This window comes from Cyprinodon tularosa, unplaced genomic scaffold (assembly GCF_016077235.1).
Source record: "Cyprinodon tularosa strain WSP-4 unplaced genomic scaffold, ASM1607723v1 ctg124, whole genome shotgun sequence".
NCBI classification, from domain to species: domain Eukaryota; kingdom Metazoa; phylum Chordata; class Actinopteri; order Cyprinodontiformes; family Cyprinodontidae; genus Cyprinodon; species Cyprinodon tularosa.
In genome coordinates, this window is record NW_024038048.1 from 1,553,208 (window position 1) to 1,574,797 (window position 21,590).

Here is a 21,590-nt window from a genome sequence, read left to right on the forward strand (position 1 = left end):
AATCTGCAGCGCATATATGTATTCCTTGTTCTGAAAGTTCTAACCAATCGCGTCGCGAGAGGTTGAGAGGACCGACCAATAAGCGACCGAGAAGCAAAGACATCTGCGCCTGTTGCCACAGCGTTGACGTAGGTTGGTGTTTCTCCTCCCATTTCCTTTGTTGGTCCTGCTCTCGGGTATTTCCTGAGTGAAGTCAGAAAAACAACGCTTAAACAGCCTCGAAAACCGCACAAATTTCAAGTTAAACATAACCAAAAAAACCAATTTGACACAAAACACCGTCACACGTATGCAGTGTCATAATATGAACTGTTATGTTTTTAATAAATACATTTAAGATTAAAATACTTTTTCTTAATTGTTTTTTGAACAGTTTCTTTTCATTTTTTGGTGGGGTGAATACTTATCAGTGTGGATTAAATTTGCTGTTTGATAGCAACAGGTTGTACTAAATCTTGTTAGAAAATGACCACCCCCCCCCCATCCCTGGTGACGTAATATAAGGCGATAAAACATGTTTCACTGAAACCCATTTTGAATTCTCTTTGTCACTTAACTAAAAGTTTCCACCTGTCCCATCTGTTTGCTGCTTGAAGTGATACTTTCTATATTTAAAGGCTGGATGTGACCATTTTTGTGAAAATCCAGTGTAAAAACTGAAGGGGTGTCTCACTCAGATACTATAGGATTTTGTTTAAGGCCTAAATATATGGGGCCTTGTGGCAAATAGTTTAAAATAATTTCGTGAATCTCGGTAAAGCTTTACCTTAGAACTTTTACCTGAATATTTCCCTTACTTTTTCTTTTTCTGCCAGAAAAATAATACCTTCTTTTTTGGGGGGGTTCTAAAACAGGTCCAAACTTAATCCACTGGAAAAATAAATTATAGTGTTTTTTTTATTATTATTATTATTATTATAAGAGATTAAAGCATTATTCTATATTTTGGGGGGCCTCAGTCAGACAGAATAGGGAATCTGAACAGCAATGTTTAAAATAGATTCTGGTTGGCTCTTTGAATAGAATAGAATAGAATAGAATAGAATTCAACTTTATTGTCATTACACTGTCACAAGCACAAAGCAACAAAATGTAGTTTGCATTTTTCCAGAGGTGCTATGCAGGATGAACTTACATGTGTACAGAGACTATGTATGGCCTATAAATAGTATATATAAAAAGAGAGTAATTGTAAGAGGCTATAAAATTAAGAATTATGGAAGCTATGTACAGATTATACAGGAAGTTAGGATATGGATTATATGTATATTTGGGGGGGTTATAATAGAGGATAAATAAGGACAGATAATAGCAGATAAAATATTTACAGATTATATACAGCTATAGTTGAGAAGTATGTGTGAGTAGTGTTGATTGTTGTGTCTGGACCATTCTAAGGCCCCGTCCACACGAAGTCAAACCCTGGCCTAAACGCACAAATTTTTCACCAAACCAGCCTCTCATCCATACGAAGCCGGCGTTTCGGGGTCTGTAAACGATCTTTTTTTTTATTAAGCCTTCAGAGTGGGAAGATTTTGAAACGCCGTTTTCGCGGTTCCATCTTTAAGCTCTAACCGCATTTTTTTTCTTACACGCATGCGTCATAGCATCGCCTCTAAACACGCATGCGTGACACAGTATCACAACAACAATGGTGCCGTACTGTGTTGAATGGTTGCTGCTCATGCTACTCACCCTGCTGTCGGGCTTACAACAGAATCTCCTTTTTCTGGAATATCTCCAGGAAGAACAGAGCAATATAGACGACATAGTTCATCACCTCAATTTGAACGAACCATCTTTTCTATTTGGTTCTTCTTCTAGGGGTTTTCCGGTTTGGTTGTTGTATAAATATTACTGCGCATGCCCAACATTCCGTTGCCTGTTTTCGCCTATTTTTGCTTTGGCACCACAGCGCCACTTACAGGCCTGGCATACATTTTGTAGCGTTTTCATGCATTCGTGTGGTCGATCACATTTATTTTACGTCTCCGTCTTTACGACAAACGTTCTGGAAAATATTAGCGTTCCGTGTTCGTTTTGACTTCGTGTGGACGTTTCGTGTTCGTTTTGACTTCGTGTGGACGGGGGCCTAAAGCATGAATACTGCATGTGTTGTTCAGAGTAGCTCTGTTCTCAGGGCCGTTCCACACCATTCAAATACTTCCTTTACCCCCTTTAGCCTCACTTCGCAGAAAAAAAAAATATTCTGCACATTTGTATTATTTCACCATCATGGAGGTCATGTATTCGGTAGATTTGCAGAGTAGATTTCCAATATATTCAGCAAGTATGCCCAAGTTTTTTGGACCCATCTGACCAGAGGATAGTCCTCCATATTTTTGCCCTGTTAATCTTTTTGGCTTGAAGCTATCGTTGAAATGTACCTCCTATCACTTTCTTTCAACAATGACTTTCATCCTGCCATTTTTCCATGAAGTCCAGATTTTAACATTAGTATATTTGTCAGCATATTTCCCCCCTCTGAACCTGTGGCGGTCCCCTCGGATCTTCCTGAGTTACAATCAGACTCTTGACCTCTTCCTTCTCCTCGTCTGATAAGTGGGACAGTCTTTCATCTTGCAGTTGTGCCATACTCTAAATGTTTATTGGCTGAATTTAAGAGTGTCTTATTACATGCTGAAGCTTGGAATATCATTTCATAATCTACCCCTTTAAAATCCACCACATCTTTATTTTATTTATCTGGAGCAGTCAATGGTCTTCATATTGCTGTTTATTTATAAGTGTTTTTCTAATAAACAACTGTATTCATTCTAAGATTAAACTACATTCTTTTTTTTCTTTTTTTAAACATAACACTATTGATTTAGCTTAGTGGTAATAAAGTAAAGGACACTGGTTCTAAATACCCTTCACACTCTTGGTTTTTATCCATTATTTCTGCTTCACAATTATGCAAAACAAAATAGTGGTTGTAAAATTATCAGATACAGAAACCTAACATGAAGTCTTAACTTTTTGTTCGTTTTACCATTGTGTTTTTAACATCTAACGCTTGTTTTCTTCTAGGCTGTTGGAGAACTTTGGTCAGTGACGTTACAGTCTACAGTAAAATGTTCTATTTTTTTATGGAAGTTCCAAGTCTACAGTGTGAAAGACAACCAGTATAAAAGATAAACTAAACTTTAAATCAACGGTCAAGATGGCTATTCTTATTTAAAGGATCTGAACTTTAAACGGGTTATGCAACAGTGTGTGATTAATCCAGCTGATGAGCTATGGGTGGGAAAGGGGGCGTGACCATCAGGAGTCAGCTATCTATGGAAAGTAGGTCACTGAGAGGTGTGCGTGGGTCACACACATCATATCTGCTTTCAAATGTAGCCATGTGTAGACATACTACACAGTGACCTTTAGATGAAAGGGAACAAAGCAAAGGCTGCTGGATTTTTACTCTTAAAAATAAAGGAGTGGATCTTGATCTATTGGTCATTTAAATGAGCCATTTATCTAAATGCTCTTCCTGAATTTGAATGCTCACAGTTAGCTGACCGGAGAAACACAAAGAGAAGTGGGAAATAACTGAAGTTTCACATGACCCATTGTTTAAAAATATTCAAATCTTTACTTCCCCAAAAAATAGTTAAAATTTTCTTGTTCCTTCTGACTTTGATGGAAATAGATTTCATTATTTCGTCAGTAGTTTTTTAGACGTCATTTTAAATTGTGATTCCCGTTTAAACATGTTTAACCTTTTTTAAACCCTTTATTATATATGTAAGTTTCAAAGTTTTCAGCTTGACAATTTTAGACTTAGATTTAGACAACTTTTATTGTCATTTCACGAAATATCATTTTGTACAGCTTTCAGACAGTGGATGAGCAGCAGCTTAGCTGTTGTATATAAAGCCTTTTTTTTTTAAGTACAAAAATTGTGATTTGTAAATAATTCTAATGGTGTTTTCACATTTGATTAGAAAACATCAAACTTGTTTGCTGTTTTAATGTCAGGGTTGTTGGATGTTGTTGTGGACCCAAATGTAGAGTAGATTAGGTATTATTGCAGTTTTAATGCTAGAGATAACATAAATCCAGAAATAACTAGCTGGGAACTTAGAAACCAAAAATCAGGGATGCTCAGGTGAAACATACAAGAAGAAATGAAGCAATGAAGATGATCCAGCAATGAGGAACTGCACAGGAGGTGTATAACAGATTCCCACTCTTCAGAATCTGTTAGTTCAGTCTCTGACGTTCTAATCATTAGGCAAAACTAGGCAGTGGTCTATGGCCCCAAGTTCCTGAGGGCCCCATAAAACTCTGTTTACATGTATGGTTAATACAACTATCCCTAAAAAGCCATCAGAACGGTTATAATATTAAGTCTGTTGTTTTATGCGTTACCTTATCAGTTCAGAAGGCCCCCTACCTGTCTTTGCCTAGGGCCCCAAATTTCCTAAATCCGCTCCTGCTGATATGGAGCCGGTGTGGAGAGAAGTAATTAAAAGGGAGATAGGTGAAAAGAGACTGGCACAAGGGGGCAAAAGAAAGTAGCTCAAAATATAACACTGCTTAAATATATCACAAGATAAAAAAACAAAACAGTGACCAACAACACAGAATGACATAAATACTGTAACTGAAAACTCAAAAAGAAACTAATAGATTTCACCATAGAAGTTTAATTTCAGTTTTTTGTTTTTGCTGTTTTGTTTTGTTTTTTAACTGCTTATACACGATGTGTATACAAAATCACAATAAAGTTTGTCTAAGTCTTAGATCCTCTTGTTGTTTGATATAAAATAGAGTTTTGGAAAGAAGCACTGAAAGAAATAACCATGTTGTGGCCCAGCTTTGATGACACAAAAAAAGTGGTAATCCACAAAGATGCACCATGGACTTATTTTACGCAGGCAAAAGAAAACTGTTCCAGGTAAACTCCATTAGCTTTCATAGTTTATTTTTCCTCAGGAAAGCAAACAATAAAAAAGACATTTCCTCCATGTTTGTCATGCGCTGGTAAAAAAAAAAAAAAAAAAAAAAAAAAAAACATACCCCCCTCCAGATGCATGCTGGTCCTACCATTGACTGTCTATTTATAAAAAAACAATTAACCTAAATTAATCATAACAAACCAAAAAGAAAGGAACATGACTAAATAACAAAAAAAAACATAATCTCATAACAGATATCAAACAATAAAGTAAAATAAATTTAGCTAGATTATGCACAAAAAAAAAACATTTTTAATTATTAACAAAAAATTATTGTCTCCTACAAACTATCTACCTCTAAAACAGTATTTTGAATCTCATTCTTCAACATATTAAATATTATACCATAGAATAATGCTTAGGAGTAACAAACTTTTTTTAATTTAAATTGCAGCGATATTTCCAAGTAAAGGTGACCTTTTAAAAAAAAAAAAAAATGGGATGTGTTGCTTCCTCCATCACTGCCATCTAGTGGCTAAATATAATAACAGCAGAGCAAAGAGTTATAAATAGATTACAGAAAAACTTCACAGAAAAGACAAAAAACAGACAGCCTTTCAAAGTCGTTCAGAGCAGTAAATTGATTTTAAAAACACCCTTTTCGGACATGAGGAAGAGGATCTACTCTTTCAGATTGTTTGTCTCCTTAGGTTCCCTTTTAAGATTAAAATATGAATGGAAACACATTAAAGGATGGAGGGACCAAGATTCATGCAGGACAACTGATAGAAACTGATGAAGAGCTCTGCTCTCTCTACCAAACAGCTTTTCTTTAAATATCGCCTCTCCTTTGTCTTTGGGAAGCTCTACTGTGCTATATATTTTATGTTGTTTTATAATTACCTCCATAGAACATTTTTACTGCATACCCAGCTCCATCTTGCCCACTTTCTATATTTGTTTTTTTTTTATTTTGTTTATTTCTAGATACATTTACCCACTTTAATATCTACACAACTGAATGCTGACGCAAGGAAAATCACATGAAAGTATCTCTAGAGGTTTAGGCACAGGCGTAACTTTCAGAAGGACTCGGGTGCACATGTCCCCACCAATAATTTCCTCTCTTTTTTTCCCCTTTCCACTGATTTCCTTTAGCCAACAGTGGTTGGGTGCAGCTATCTACGTTCCAAGCGTTTTGAGTCCATGTTTTTTTTCCTCTCTGGCGCTGCTCCCTTGTCCTGCCTCTCGGTGTAACATCATCGAATCTGTCGCCTTGAGACATCGGATTTGCGGTCACATTTCATTGCTTACACAGTAGCTACGTGGTTGGAGGAGAGAAGCACAGCAGCACTCAGTGAATATTAACCAGCAGCTACTACGATAGATGTTTAAGTAAAAGTTAGGAAACGGGTTGGTAAAAAAAAATTATAGATCATACCACTGAAAAATGTGTTTGTTTGACATATGGAGCTTTTTCAGCTCAAAATGGCAATAAATGTAAGTTTATACATGTTAGTATTATAACAAAAGAAGCTTGAGAAGCTTTAACTCTTTACGAGTTAAAAAAGTTGGAAAACATGTTTTCTTAATGTAGATACAGATTCAGACTGCAGAGCTTCCGCATATCTTGAAATGTTGTTTCTTGCATCATTGTATTAGTAAAGAGGTTCATGAATCTTTTTAAACAGAGCACAGATAGGAGCAAGGAGAGCTGCACATTTAAAGGGTAAACAGATTTATTGGGATATGCATCATGCAATAAAACATATTTCCAAGTTTACCAGTAAGTTTACAAAAAAAACAAACATGCTCTGCTATATTTAAAATGAAGCATATCCATACTTTGTGGATAGAATTGAAATTGTACTTCTAGGGATGCATGATATATCGATTTTGGCATCGCAATTGGCTTTTATTCGTTATTTTCTTTACATGTTTGGCCTTATATATGTAATGCACTAAAATGCATCTCTCTATCTATAAATATAAATATCAGTGTAATATAGTTCTATTGTGTTCTCAACAATAGGAAAGCATTCAATAAATATATGTTTGAGCTCATTTTTGGAAGATACAAAAACCTAATGAAAGCGTTCAGGTTGAGTAACTGTAGGTCCATCAGCCCCCACCCTTAGAGTGTCCCCACCAATTTTCATCACAAAGTTACACCCTTGGGTTTAGGCATTAGCTTAAATGCACTAATTTCAGTTCAAGCATCAGAAAACAGAAGAAAGGTCCTGTACAGTACATATCTTATATATTTAATTCAACAATGTCCTTACTCACCTTAAATGGCCTCCACAATTACCAGGTCTTAATCTATAGCACCAATGGGATGTTAGAATGGGAGATTTACGTCATGGATGTGCAGCCTTATGGCATAGTGCTACCATGCCAGATGTATCTCTAGTAAAACTAATAAGCGTCTTTTGGACTGTGGTGGGAAACTCAGCAACTATAGAAATAACCCCACTGGAAAGTACAAAATAGAGACTTTGAGTATGCAAATAACAAATAAAAGCTCCTTTAAGTCTTAATTGGATCAAGTTTTAAAAGAAAACATTGGATTTTATGATACTTTATTTGTTGGATGCATAAACCTAAAAAAATTATTGTTTTTCATGCTCTGTATCCACAAAATATAAAAACAACACAAAACGGAGAATAATCCAGCACAGTTGCAGTCTTTACCAGTTCATAATCACATTTTGTCTCTGATGTGTCATTTGATTTCCTCTGTTTTCACATCATTGATCTGATAGTGTCGCTCTAAGGTCTGGCTATCTGGAAATGAGGAGAGGAAATCTGATTAATGGATTCAAGCTGAATCAATCTGAAGTTGTAAGGCTGGTCCCCGATGCCAGTGTCCAGAGATTTCTAAAAGTGGGGTTATGTAACATCATGATGTAATCTAACAAATAATTGAACATTACTGGCTTTAGTCTGCCCTGTTGTCTGTTGTGTTTACGCTCCACCTGGATGGACAGCGACAAAGAGGAAATCTTATTGCAGCTCCTAATTGCATTTTCTGTCTTCTGGTCTGCTTCATCTCTTGAGTCACTGAAGAAGGCCAAGCTTTGAGCTCCACGTTATTAGTCTAATATTTTGTTGTTTTTTTTAAAAAAGCAACCCCCCCCCCCCCCCCCCCCCCCGATGTATATATATATTTCTTTTTGATAAATCTATCATCAGATTTATACTTTTGACCCATTTTTTTTGCTGTATTTGCTGGTTTAATGAGAACTGAGCTATTTAACATTCTTCCCACTAACCTGACAGGCAAAAATTAGGTTTGTAATTTATCTGGATTGCCTCAGGTTTGTGATTAATTTGTTATAGAAATAATGATCTTTCCTTATTATTTATTTATTTTTTTTTTACCCAAGAGACCAAATCTAGATTAAAAGACCTAAATTCTAAGCAAAACAGCTTACATCTAAAGATGGACAAAGCAAACGTCCAATTTCTTTATTAAGGCAGCATTTAAATAAATTAGGGGTTGTGTATTGTTTCCCCCTATTGAAATTTTCTTTGTATTATACCGTTTCTTAATTTAAAATATCACATTTACTTTTGGAATGCAATATATTGTATTTCATTACATATCAATCTACTTTCGATTTAAGAATCTGTGCCGATTTAAAAAAAGAAAAAAAAGTCCAATTCCCGTTCTTAAGAATAAAAATGTTTCCAAATACTTTCTACGGTAGAACATACAACTTTGCAAATATTGGTGCTTTGAAGTTACAAGTTAAAATACCCAAAAGATGATGTTACCTGAAATGCATTTTTGCTGCCTATAGTAGATGCAAAGTATTGCATGATTCAAATATGCATGACTAACTTTAGTTAGTTTACACTACCTTAAGTCCATCTTGCTTAATTGTTAATTTGCAAACCAACAAACAAGCTTTTGTTTGCCTTCCTGGCTGTATTTCTAAAAATTCTATAAATATGATAATCATTAGAGAAATGTGATGATTTTAGTAAGCATAGTATAGTAATTCAATAGTGAATTATGTTGATATCCTTTATTTTAGTTTAATAACCAGAATCCAACTGCAGACTCTTTACATCTGAATGTCTTGTCTTTCATCTCTCTCTCTCTCTTCGTACCTCCCTTCTTTCACTTCTGTCACCACAGCCACCCCCCTTATCATCTCCACTCTCACACGCCACTGTCATGTTTGTTTAGTCCTGTTGCTAGTGTCACCGGGAACATCAAATAGAACCATTTTCAGGTTTTCAAAAGGGAAAAAATATTAAGGTAAGCATCTTAAAGGCTCTGTTTTACAGTGTTTAGGTTTTGCCTGACACCGATTGAAAAGTAATATTGTCTGATTTTTATTGTTCTTTCTAAATACTTTAATGCTGCCTTAATGTTTCTTTATTATTATAGTCCTGTTTACTGTTGATAACAGTTATTCGTAGTTCTATCCCCCTTAAGTAACAATAAAATGTGAATTCTTCTATGTGTTCTTGATTACATTAGAATAGCTAAAACTGTCTATGTAAATGTCCTTCTAGAAATAGTCGTAAATGCTAAAGTATCTTTTGAAAGAATTAGTGCTTCTTACAAGAACCTCATATTAGTCAATAATGTCCTTTAAAGGAACATAGCTTGTGTAACATGAGCATTTTGAGGTTTAAGAAAGTAATTTCTGCTTTTTATAATGTATTACTCTACAAGAGCATCTGTAAAGTCCTTTGAGATGGTGTGTGTGATGAATTGGCGCAGCATAAATAAAATTGAACTGAAATGTATAAAGCATGAACTTCACGGATAATGTTTTATCTACTGATAGTATTCCTGCAAACCACCTATAAACTTTATCTATATATTTGGTAGCAGGATGCATGAAAGATGTTTCATTTATTTACTTTACGGTAACTTGACGTTTTGAACCTAATACATTTCGTAGCACTTTGCACCCATAGGTCCTTTTGGTCAAATCTAAGACATAAAGGAAGAAAAAAAAATTCTTTAATGCATGCAAAAACCATCCGGAACAGTATGGCGATAGCTATACACTATGGGTCAAAGGTTTTATAGAACATGTTAACATTTTTCTTGCAAATAATTCAGTGAAGTAGGCCATTGCATAAAAGCATAGTTAAAGAAATGTAAGTTAAAACAGAAATAATGGAATAATTATATATACCTTAGAGTTTTCGTAAATCTGTTGCAAAAGTTTTTTTTTTTTATGGGAGTTAAATGTCAGTGTGTCATGGCCCAGGCAAGCCTCTTAGTCATGTTTTGACATTTTAGCAAAGATTTGAACCCGCAACTCTTCCTGTCAAACCTGCAGCTCAAAATCTTTCTTCACATTAGAACTTGAGACTTTCTTACCCTAACTAATATTAAAGCTTTGATTGGAGCTGTCAGCTCAGAGTTGTGGCATTTGGTCTGCCAGCCTCTTCCTGTCACTCTTTCCCCTAGTTTCTGCGTGCCATTTGTTCTGAAGAAAACTGTAGTTTCAACGCCTTGCTTCTCTTTGTAATTTTAAAAAGGATAAAACAAAATCTCTTCCATATTTAATTATCTTTGCAGATAGTTTACAGCACACCGTTTTCTTCCTTATGATACTATTTAAATGATGCACAAGAGAGAATGGTACCACGTGTTTTTACACTGCATTTATGCAGAAAGAGGGAGTTGTACGCAATAAAGAAATTCAATTCAATTCAATTCAGTTTATTTATATAGCGCCAAATTCACAACACATGTCATCTCAAGGCACTTTACAATGTTGGAACACCTGTAGGAATTAATAGCACCAGCTTTTATGAGTTAATCTGGCTTTATTAATGCAGCACGGCTTGGAATTGAAAACAAATTTTTATGTACAATTAAAAAGTAATCTTTGTGCAAATCTTTCAGTTTGTGGTAACTTTACCAGATACATTTCTTCCATTTCAAGATTTTTATTGGATTTGAAAAACTACAGAACCTGAAACTTGGTGGGTTGATGTCTCAAAACGTTTGACAGTTAGCTTAAACCTAATTAGAAACAAAACTCTACTTAGCTATACTTACTTTTTTATTGCAAAATTTGACCAGGACTTAAAAAACTCCTGGCCAAAAAAAGTGTGCTGTGACAAATCACACGTGAATGTATGAGACTGATAATTGTTACCACAGAACCACATATTCGATTATATCTCGTCCAGTCAGCTCCTATGCATTGAAAACATCCTGCACATTTTCTGCCTAAGTCACCAAGCACACCGGATGTGGCCCAAATTACATGGTCTGGTATACAGTTGGCCTCTCTAAAGCAGACGCCTGGAATCCCTGCTCTACAGATGGTCCTTCATGATAGTTTATTGAGCAAGCAGAGGTTTTTTTTTTTTTTTTGTGGTCTAATATTTAACAATGAGTCCGGCTTTGATAGGTATAATTAATAATTCGTCTTTATCATTCTCAGTAGATTTAGAATGACTAAACTAGAAGTTAATAGTTTGGTCTGATGATGGTGCTAGAGGTCAGGCCAAGATTCATTATTACTGTTTTATTTAAAGAAAAAATAGACAAAGAGCCTGTCTAAACAAATAGATCAACCTTTGTAAATATTTTTTTCAAACCAAATATCCCTACGGTAAGAGACTAACAAGAAGGGTAAAATGTGCAAGTAAAAACTAAAAATAAATGGAAGGGAATTTTAGGGGTGTCCCAATCCAGTATTACTTTCGCTCAGATACCAGCCCTGCATCTAAGATTTCCATTATAAGTATGCTGATAGATGCATTTTAATCCAATTCTGCTTTAAATTTATAACCCATAGGTTAATAACTAATGTTCACTATTGTTCTTTGTTTAAGTAACATAATTTGATCAAGCTTTTTCTAACACACCACAAATACATTAAAAGCTGTATGTATAATCTGTGATGATATTGTATCATATTGTACTCAAAGCTGGAATATCTGTATCATACCAGAAATGAATAAGTTGTATAAGGACGAACAAGAAGTAATCGAGTCACCAGATGAAAGACTTAAGTTACTCATCATTCATGAAAGTCTTTCTTAGCTGTATGAACAACTATAGAGCATATCCACACCTTCAACAGTTATTTTAAACCGTACATCAAAAATATCAACTTCATTAAAGTGTTTCCCCTTCTTCTCCTTTCTAGCTCACATCTGAACAGTTTGGACATGTTTAACCTTCACCACCCTGACCACAACCTCTGTTTGATTTGAGGAAATTTTTCTTCAGTGTGGTGTTTTAGTGATGTGAAATATGTCATTACGCCAGATGTAACTGTAACACAATCTCCTTAGAGGTTACAGAAAATGTCTTTAGTAGAGCCATCATGAGAATACAGTGAGTTTTCCACCACAAGTCCTTGCTTTGAAATTTGTATATTTTGGGGACTTTCAGTGGTTTTATCAACACTGCAGGCTTGTCTTAAAAATGAGCAATTGATTAATTTCCAAATTTCCTCATGTTACTTTCCAATAAGACATTAAGGTACTGGCTGAACGTCCTTACAATTGGAAAGGGGCTTTTATAATCACATGTATAACACTACCAGTACTTGGAAATGTCTGGAGCTCTTTCAGTGTTGGTTTTTAACCCGAGTCAGTTTTTCTAAATAGTTTACATCTTATCAAATTTAGAGAAATAACCTGTTTTTATAATGGGCATTTTTCCCTTAAATTAGGGAGCACAGTTGCCTTGCAGAGAGGAAGTTCGATTCCCGGCCTGGGGTATTTCTGCATGGAGTCTCCATGTTCGCCCCATGCATGCATGGGTTCTCTCTGGGTACTCTGGCTTCCTCCCAGAGTCCAAAAACACGACTATTACAATACTATTATACAATTGGCTTTTCTAAATTGTTCTTAGGTGTCAGTGTGTGCATAGTTGTGTGTCTTTGTGTGCCTCTGTGTTGTCCTGCGACAGACTGGTGAATTGTCCAGGGTGTATCCTGCCTCTTGCTCATAAACTGCCAGCAATAGGCACCATCGTGCCCCTGGTCCCTCCATCCATCGCGGAGACGATGGATGGAGGGACCAGGATGGAGGGATTTTTTTTAACCTCATCTAACAGATGTCTCCCACTGAACCTTTGCAATCTGAAAATGGATCAAATAGTGCTAGAAAAGGTATTTGTTGAAAGGGTTTAACACTTTCTCAACCATCTCATTGTAGACATTTAGGTGTATTTAGGTGTTTTTGCTTGTTTTCTGTTTTGTCAGAAAAGTGATAATAGTTTGAAGTTTCTATCACTAAAGGATGGGAGATTTAAGAGGGCTTTATTTGAACTTAGTTATTATCAAACTTTTCTCATAGAAGACAGAAAAAAAGCTGTGTTTTTTGTAGACATGCATCGATCAGTGTAGACATGCATCGATCAGTGTCTAACATAATCAGACAAGGAATGGTGGTCATGATACACATGTGTGTTTAGGTCCAATTCAGCGGTTGAATTTTAAACTGCTGATGAAGTTAAGCTGAGAGAAAAAGAATAAGTGCATCTCATTTGGAGAGTACTTAGCAGCTGACCAGTCATAGTGGCAATCCAGTTTTGGATCAGATAAATGGTCAAGTGTATCTAACAGATGAGGCAGTGGGATGTTCTGTTGGGAAACCGTGAGTCCTGTTTTTTAGAATTTCCTGTGACACATTTTGGAAGCCTAAGCACTGACCATGTACACCCTTTCATGGATGCATCCTACCAGGAAGTGCAATTCATTCAAGAAATGCTTGTAGGGCACAACAGTGAAATAATTTAAAGTCTGAAGTCTCATCCTGTGTAAGAAAGTCAAAGTCATACATCCCTCACCTTGAAACTTGTAGGATCTAAAGTATCTACTGCTAACATTAAGCCTTTCACTCCATGGCACCGCTGTGAACAGTCTACACCAGCTGCTATGCTTAGTTGACTGTGTGGACTCTTTTAAGAAGCATTTCAAAGCTTTCTTTTTTAAACAGGCCGTTTATATATCCCAAATTTGAACTATATATTGTTATAATTGTGTGTCTTTTTTTCAACATGTTTTTTGCAGGACTGCTCAGTTGCGCAGTGGCTAGCACTGCTGCCTTGCAGGTTCAATTCCCGGCCCGGGATCTTTCTGCATGGAGAGAACCCACGCATGTTCTCCCTGAGCATGCGTGGGTTCTCTCCGGGTACTCTGGCTTCCTCCCACAGTCCAAAAACATGGCTTTTAGGTTAATTGGCTTCTCTAAATTCTCCTAAGGTGTGAGTGTGAATGGTTGTTATTCCTGTTTGTCTCTGTGTTGCCCTGCGAAGGACTGGCGACCTGTCCAGGGTGTCTCTCGCCTGTAGACAGCTGGAAGTAGGCACCTGCACCCCACTCGGTATAAAGAGTGTCAGAAAATGGATGGATGTTTTTTCCAGATGATCCTTTAGACAAGGATCTCCTGTGGCAGAAGTTCTGGAGAAGCCTCTGACTGAATACATTCTGTTGTATAACAGTCTGATGAAGAGGTTGGTCAGGGTTTGTCCATCATTTTATGAATAATTATTTTTCTTAAGATCGTCTACAGAGATTCTAGAGGAAATGTAGAATAATCCATACCTCATTGGGTCAGGGCTATTTTGGCAACACAATATATGGCACATGGTCATAATGGCAAATTGGTTGAATTGAGATTCCTGGAGGGTGTTACTTAGTTTCAATTTGAATTTTTAAAAGAACTAAAGCCGCTCCTAAAGGTTTGACCAGCTTGTTCTAACATATAATTTTGAAACAGACAAAATTACAACAGTGTAAGCTAAAACAATTAGACATGATAATAATAAAAAAGTTACAGTTTTGAATATAAAATCTGCAAAGCTGAAATTGTGCCATCAATCCAGAAAACAAAGCTCTGCTCTTCAGCAGATATAAATTTGTATTTTAACTATTTAGGCAACCAACTACTGTATCTTATGAGAGATATTTAAATGGGACAAACTGTAATATTTATTATTATCTGATTCAAAGCTTTGCAGCAATATTCTGTTAAAATGGAGGACATGACAGTCACAGTATTTTCTGAAATACTTGTATATTCCAAGATAAAAACAGAGAAGACAGAAGTTGAAAACCTTTATTTGGAGTCTTGTTCTTATCTCAGTCATTTACAATATGAAAGCAGTGTTCCTATTATTTTACAGTGGCTGAGCTATTTCATTGTAAATAAAGAAAATTCAAGGACAGAAAAAAACTAAGGGACTCATATTATGTTTAAATTTGATAGATCCATATGAATTCATTGATAACATAGTGGAAATTTTGGCTATCAGGACACAAAGAGATGTAAACTATAATCAAGATTATCCCACTATTCTGTGGGATACTCCAGCTCATTATTATTTTTGTCACTAAACTGTCACAAGTAAAGAGCAACAAAATTCACTCTCTGCATTTAACCCATCCTCTTGGGGTGCATAGGGCTGACATTGACACTGTGGAATTAAGAGTCTTGCTCAGGGACCTAGGGTGGCAGTCTGTGAGAGTGGGGCTCAAACTCAGAACCTCAGGATTCAAAGCTCTCCCTAACCACTGGGCCACCACTCCCAAGAGCCACATTGAGAGGGCATTTAAGTTATTCGGAAAAACAAAAGCAAGGTATGAAGCCTGGACATCTGACAATGTGATGAGCCGTGTCTGTATGCCATTGCCTCTAAATGAATCTTCACTCCACTCTCATATTATGCCTCATACTGTATAAGCTCCTGAATCTAGAATAAATATTGAACATGAAGGAATGAGCAACCACATTCTCATTTTTATTTATTTTCCCACAGGATGTTCCTGTTGTGGTCAGCCTGATGTAAAATTCTTAAGGTAAATATTTTTAATCTGCTCAAAATGCTATTTAGAAATATAAAGATATGTAAGGACTTCTTGCTTTAGATAATCATCAGTGTCTTGAATATGTTATAGATCAGAGCCTGACATATAAAATGGGGAACACAGAAGGATTGACCACATCACCAAAAGGTATGTTAATTTAAGTGAACTTAAAGTTAATGGAATGGCTCCACATTTACTATGAATCAGGGATTATTCAACTACTAATAAGTTCTTCTCAGTGACAAAGCCATTTTCATTTAAATAATTCAGTATGAAAAGTGGTTCTTTAATATATTACATATATTTATCCCATACTGTTACATATTTAAGTGTATTCTGTTTGTGTTTACTGTTTTGGCTTACACTTTCATAAACTTCAAAATTTGGTATTGGAATAACTGGAATATTAACTAAGATCAGTTCAAATAGAGTAGAAATATCTGATTCAAAGGGATGTTTTTTGTCATCTAGGGTGTATGTACTCAATACTTGGTTGGGTCTCTTACTACATCATAGTATGAAGGTAATCCGCCTGTGGCATTGCTGTGTAATGGAAGTCAGGGGTTGCTTTGGTATCAAGTTATCTCTGATGCTGAGATTGCGTGTCTCTAATCTTCCCAGACTCAGGGACCATTAGTGGCTAAGGAAACCTTTGCAGTTGTTTTTGGTTAATTAGCTACAGTGACACCATATTCAACAGTTTAACAAGATTCAATTTTATCGGGATGATGAAATTCGTGTTTCATTTTTTGTAAGCCATAATTATCCAAACTGCAAGAAATAAATCCTTAAAAGAATAAATCCAGTCGGTCAAGTACTTCCTGTTTTGAAGGTATTTCATTTTTCTTAAGATTTACATTTTCCAATTTTATGAGAAGCTGTTGTGTTATTTTTTCTCTTCCAGACAACACGTCTTGTAAAATTCTGGAGGACTACATGGTGCTGACAGAGCCGGAGAAGAAAGCCATTGGCACCATTTGTTTGCTGGCTGGCCCAGCAACACTGATGGAGAACGTTCTTGTGCTTGGGCTTATTGCCACCTCAGTGACGCTGAGAAAGAGGCCCTCCTACCTGTTCATTGGCAGCCTTGCTCTGGCAGATGTTTTCGCCAGCTGCTTCTTCACCATCAGTTTCCTGGACTTTCATCTGTTCCAACGCTGTGACGGTCCGACTGCATATCTGTTTAAGTTGGGAGGCGTTACCATGGCTTTCACTTGCTCAGTTGGGAGCTTACTGCTGACTGCTCTGGACCGATACCTCTGCATCCACCAAGCATCTAGCTACAAGGTCCTGCTGACCCGACGAAGGGCCCTGCTGAGTCTCCTGGTTCTCTGGAGCATCACTATCTTCATCTCTTTCTTACCACTCATGGGCTGGAGGTGCCCAGAAGTAAGAACACCCTGCTCAAGCTTGTTCCCCTACATCAGCAAGGGCTACCTGACCTGTTGGACTAGCTTTATTCTGGTGCTGCTTGCACTAATTTTGGTGGCCTACGCTCTGATCCTCTGGAAAGCCCATCGTCACGCATCCTCCATGAACAACCTCCAGGGGGCAGCAGGTAAAGGTCAGGCCCGGATGAGGATGGATATCAGGCTGGCTCGTACTTTTGGGTTAATTCTCCTCATACTGGTGGGAAGCTGGCTCCCTGTACTCTCCTTCATGCTGGTTGATGTCTCTATGATCCTGAATCATACCCAAAAGAGGGCTTTTGCCTTTTGCGGCACCCTCTGCTTGGTCAACTCTGCAGTCAACCCGTTGCTTTATGCCCTGCGGTGCAGAGAGTTAAGACTGGCTCTGCTGCAGTCTCTACAAAGGCTGTGTGGCTTTGGCAAGTGTCTGAAATCTACCAAAGCCTTAAATCCCACACTGCAGACGACAGAAGACAACTGTCCTGCAGAATCTGACGACGATGCGCTGGCAATGACAACTCGACTTGACTCCATCTCTGAGATAGTGAACAATCAGCAGGGTTAAAAAACAAAAGGGACCACTAAAATGAAAAAAAGAAACTCAGATGGATTAAAAGTTTAATGGCAATGGGCTGTTGGTGGAGAATGTCTGTAAAACCTTTATAATGACATCATGATTTCTGTGTCTTTGATATATAAATGACAAGTATAATAAAAAAAGAAACTTTTACCTTTTTTCTTATAAAATACTTAAAGTCATTCTGGTTTAAGCATGTATATAAATGTATTCTTTATCAGACCATACTGTCCCAAAAGTTAGAAGATTTATATTTAAAAAAATCCTGTTTTAAAATCTGTATTTTTTTTGTTTTGTTATTTTATGCAGGCCAGTTAGTTATATGTCAGCTTGAACACCTAAATTCAGCGAATCATATATTAACAGTCATCTGTCAATCATATTTTTTTTGGTCATAGCATCTTGATTCATATGTCGCAGCTAATATACGCAACGGTTGAAATAATAAATAAGAATAATTTACTTTGCCATCGAGTTCCGTCCCAGTGTTCACAGGGATGGACATCTGTATCTTCAGCAGGTGTAGAGCTAACAGAACTGGTGGGGTTGTGAGGCAAGGGGTCAAACATACGGCTGTAAGCCTTCGACACCAAATGAAGCTTCTGCTGCCCTGGCATCCTCTTCCACAACATCTTTGTCCGCACTTTCCTCTTCTAAATAAAAAATGTATGACGGAGGAGACTCATCCACGACCTCCGACCTCAAACTGTCCTCTTGCATGTTTCCGCTGTCCATAGCATTCCTTAGTATTAGCATTACTAAGTGCTACTTGGTCCCAATTTAATTTTCCATCACTAGCACTAAGTTGCTAACTGGTTAGCAAGATGCTTCCGAGACATCGGCCACAACCAAACGTGCTTGCGAACCTTCTGCCACAACAATCCCGCCCCCTTGATAATCGACCAATCACATTCACTTTATTCACTCGTGTAAAGTAAGGCACCACTCGGGAGAATTTGGAACTGCAACCATTGGAACGGCGGCTTCCCTACGACTTTAAGAACTGTATGGGACATTTAATTGTTCTTGTTTTATTAATATTGGATATATGGGAATGCGAACCATGCTTATGAGGGAATAAACATTATTTTGCCTTGATTACCTAAGAAAAAGTCCAGTACAAACAACTGCCTTTAACCATCACAAAATCTAGTAAATGAAGATGATGGGTGCATAGTTCAATCTTAGTGTATAGTCAGCAGTTGTGTGGATGGTTCTGAGGCAAGCATCATGAAGGTCTACAAACACACCAAACAAGTCTGGTACGAAGTTATACTAAAGTTTAAAGTTGTAACAGGTTGTCTTTATTAGATTTCCACACTGAAAAGAATATGGAACAACTGTAAACAGCTACCAACATCTGGTATACTGTCCACTAAAACTGATGTGTGTAAATAAGTGAATTCGAGATATCCATTGTAACTTTGGATGAGCTGCAGAGTTCTTCACTTCAAAGATAAAGATATTTTGTGCAATCAAATCTAACCACAATGGAAACAAAGCAGAAGCATACTGTTATTGACGAGAGTTAATATTAATTTTTGTATAAGCCAGAGATGTTCAAAGCTGATTGAAATAAACGCTTTTCTTCTTTCTATTTTTTGTAAGGGTAATATTAGACATAGAACAATTATTCTTAATGTGGTGGCTTTTTGTTAGAAAATAAATATCTTCTAGCTATGTAATTTCACTGAGAGTACATCTACAAACCTCCAGTGACAGAAATGTAATTCTTGCTGATGAAAATTGAGCAAAACCTTCTTGCAGAATCAAAACAATAAACCTATGTCATAGAAAAATGTTTTAGTAGGCATTTTTTTTAAAGAGGGAACAGTTTTAGATCAATTTTTGGTTTTCTTTTTTGGACATTAGTAAATCAAAATCTGTTTACTTGAAAATCTGATTGCATTGTTTCATTTTAATACATATTCTGTATCTCACTAAATTATTTTTTGACATTTTAAGTTGGATTCCCATACAGGGAAGAGACAAATATGTTGTTCTCTCCATCTCTCAAACTGAATGTATTTAGTTACTTTACGCGGAAAGTAGGACTTTCTGGATTGCCTGTTATATCTGCACATGAGTGCAACTTCCTCACAAAAGGTTAAGGCACATAACAGTTTTTTTAATAAAATGCTCACCAAATTTATCTCACCAAAGTGCTACATCAAATGGGGCACATGTATGCAAGCACAGACATGAGAACCTTTACAGAAAAACTGTTTTTTAAGAGTTACAATATCCACAAAGCATGTTGTATCTGAATAATAATAAAGTTTGTTTATTTTGGATTATTGGCTACAGTTAAAATACAGCCGGTTCAAAACATCTGTTTAACATCCCTTAGTTTCAAATCCACATGGCTTGTGAACAGAACTGTTTTAGCCTTTCTGCTTTCAGAAATTATCTAACATATCGATACAAATTTGTGCAATATTGTGTTTGCATTATTACATATTCTATATACTCTCAAAGAGTTGTTTTCACAAAGTAATTAAGTGAACCATTCAAAAACAGTTCTGATATTTAGTATTTTTAAGCTCCAGCTATCGACAGGCGAGAGGCTGGGTACACCATTGCAGGGCTACACAGAGATAAACAACCATTCATGCACACACTCACATTTAGAGAAGCCAGTTAACCTAACAGCCATGCTTTTGGACTGTGGGAGTAAGCTGGAGTTTGCATGCTCAGGGAGAACATGCAAACACCATAAAGAAAGACCCCCGGCCGGAAATCGAACCCCAAACCTTCTTGCTACCCATTTTGCTTTCCTTTTTACTAAAGTATAGCATAATAATATGTTCGGAATCAGAAACATAAAATACACCATTTATTTCTTCACAGATGGTCAAGAGGTAGTAAAATCAGCGTTTTCCTTAAAGGGAGTGAAGTATTATATTGGAAATACTTGGATAATCAAAAACAGTGCAGATATAACAATGTGGCAAGAATCTTCCTATTATGGAAAAAGGCACCTACACCGCACTTATCATTTTTGCCAATTTTCACAACTGAAAGTCTTGTTTTTAATAAAATCTAATCTCTTTATGGTAATTCTTCTTAACCTTTTTGATTCTTTTGTCTAATTTTAGCCTGTGTGATCTTGTTAATTTGCATTTTTTGAGGGGTTTTTTTTATCTGTAGGCTCAATGTCCCTTAAGCTGGGGAGATAGAATGTCTAATTTTAAAACCTAATTTCAGCTCATTCCAGTTTTTAGGCCAAAACATAAAACGTGTTATGGTGTCAAGTTAACTTCCTGATATAATGATACCCATTTTAGATAGAGAAAACACCTAAACAATATAGCGGATTGGATTTTGCCAAAGTAAGTTATATGGCGTCCACCCAAGAAGCCGAAGATCAGGCTTATTTTACGTAGACTTCTCAATTATCCTGTGCAAAATCCTAAATAGTAAAACGGAATGACAGAGATACATTTATTTAATCAAAAAATAGTTCACATTCTATTTTCTAACTGAATCCTTAATCAAGATTCACACGATAATTTGTACTCGTTTTTAAAAAGTGGTTAGAATGATATTTCCTATTTTGTAAATTTTTTTCTAATGCTTCTAATAAATCAGTGACATCAAGTAATTTAAAAATCATACATTTAAGCTTTTCCCAGTTTCCTTATTCAGCCCAACTCAGTCTAACTCTGTTGTAATGCTTGCGCATTATATATTTTCCACCAACAAATTCGGCTCTTTCCGATTATGATCCTTTAATTTCCAATATAATACGTAGGTATTTAATTGATCTTTTTCTTTTTTTCCCTACTTCATCGCATCCACCAGACGTCTCATGAACCCTGCATTTAAGTTCAACTGGAAGAGTAAACAACATTACCGGGGACCAAAGGACCGGAAGTGAAATTATAAAATG

At 36.4% G+C, this 21,590-nt stretch overlaps 1 protein-coding gene across 1 annotated transcript; it reads left to right on the top strand.

Moving 5' to 3' along the window:
- Window positions 1-9,061: 9,061 nt before the first annotated feature.
- Window positions 9,062-17,851, top strand: cnr2 (cannabinoid receptor 2). Its single transcript, XM_038276423.1, has 4 exons — window positions 9,062-9,168; window positions 15,664-15,703; window positions 15,803-15,859; window positions 16,617-17,851. Exons 3-4 carry the CDS (start codon window positions 15,823-15,825, stop codon window positions 17,684-17,686), a joined length of 1,107 nt encoding a protein of 368 aa, XP_038132351.1. The 5' UTR covers window positions 9,062-9,168; window positions 15,664-15,703; window positions 15,803-15,822; the 3' UTR covers window positions 17,687-17,851.
- Window positions 17,852-21,590: the final 3,739 nt, after the last annotated feature.

Coding starts and splice junctions, on each gene's coding strand:
- cnr2 (XM_038276423.1), top strand. CDS start 15,823: ATGGGGAACACAGAAGGATTGACCACATCACCAAAAG. Junction 15,860..16,616: donor ATTGACCACATCACCAAAAG/GTATGTTAATTT, acceptor TTTCTCTTCCAG/ACAACACGTCTTGTAAAATT.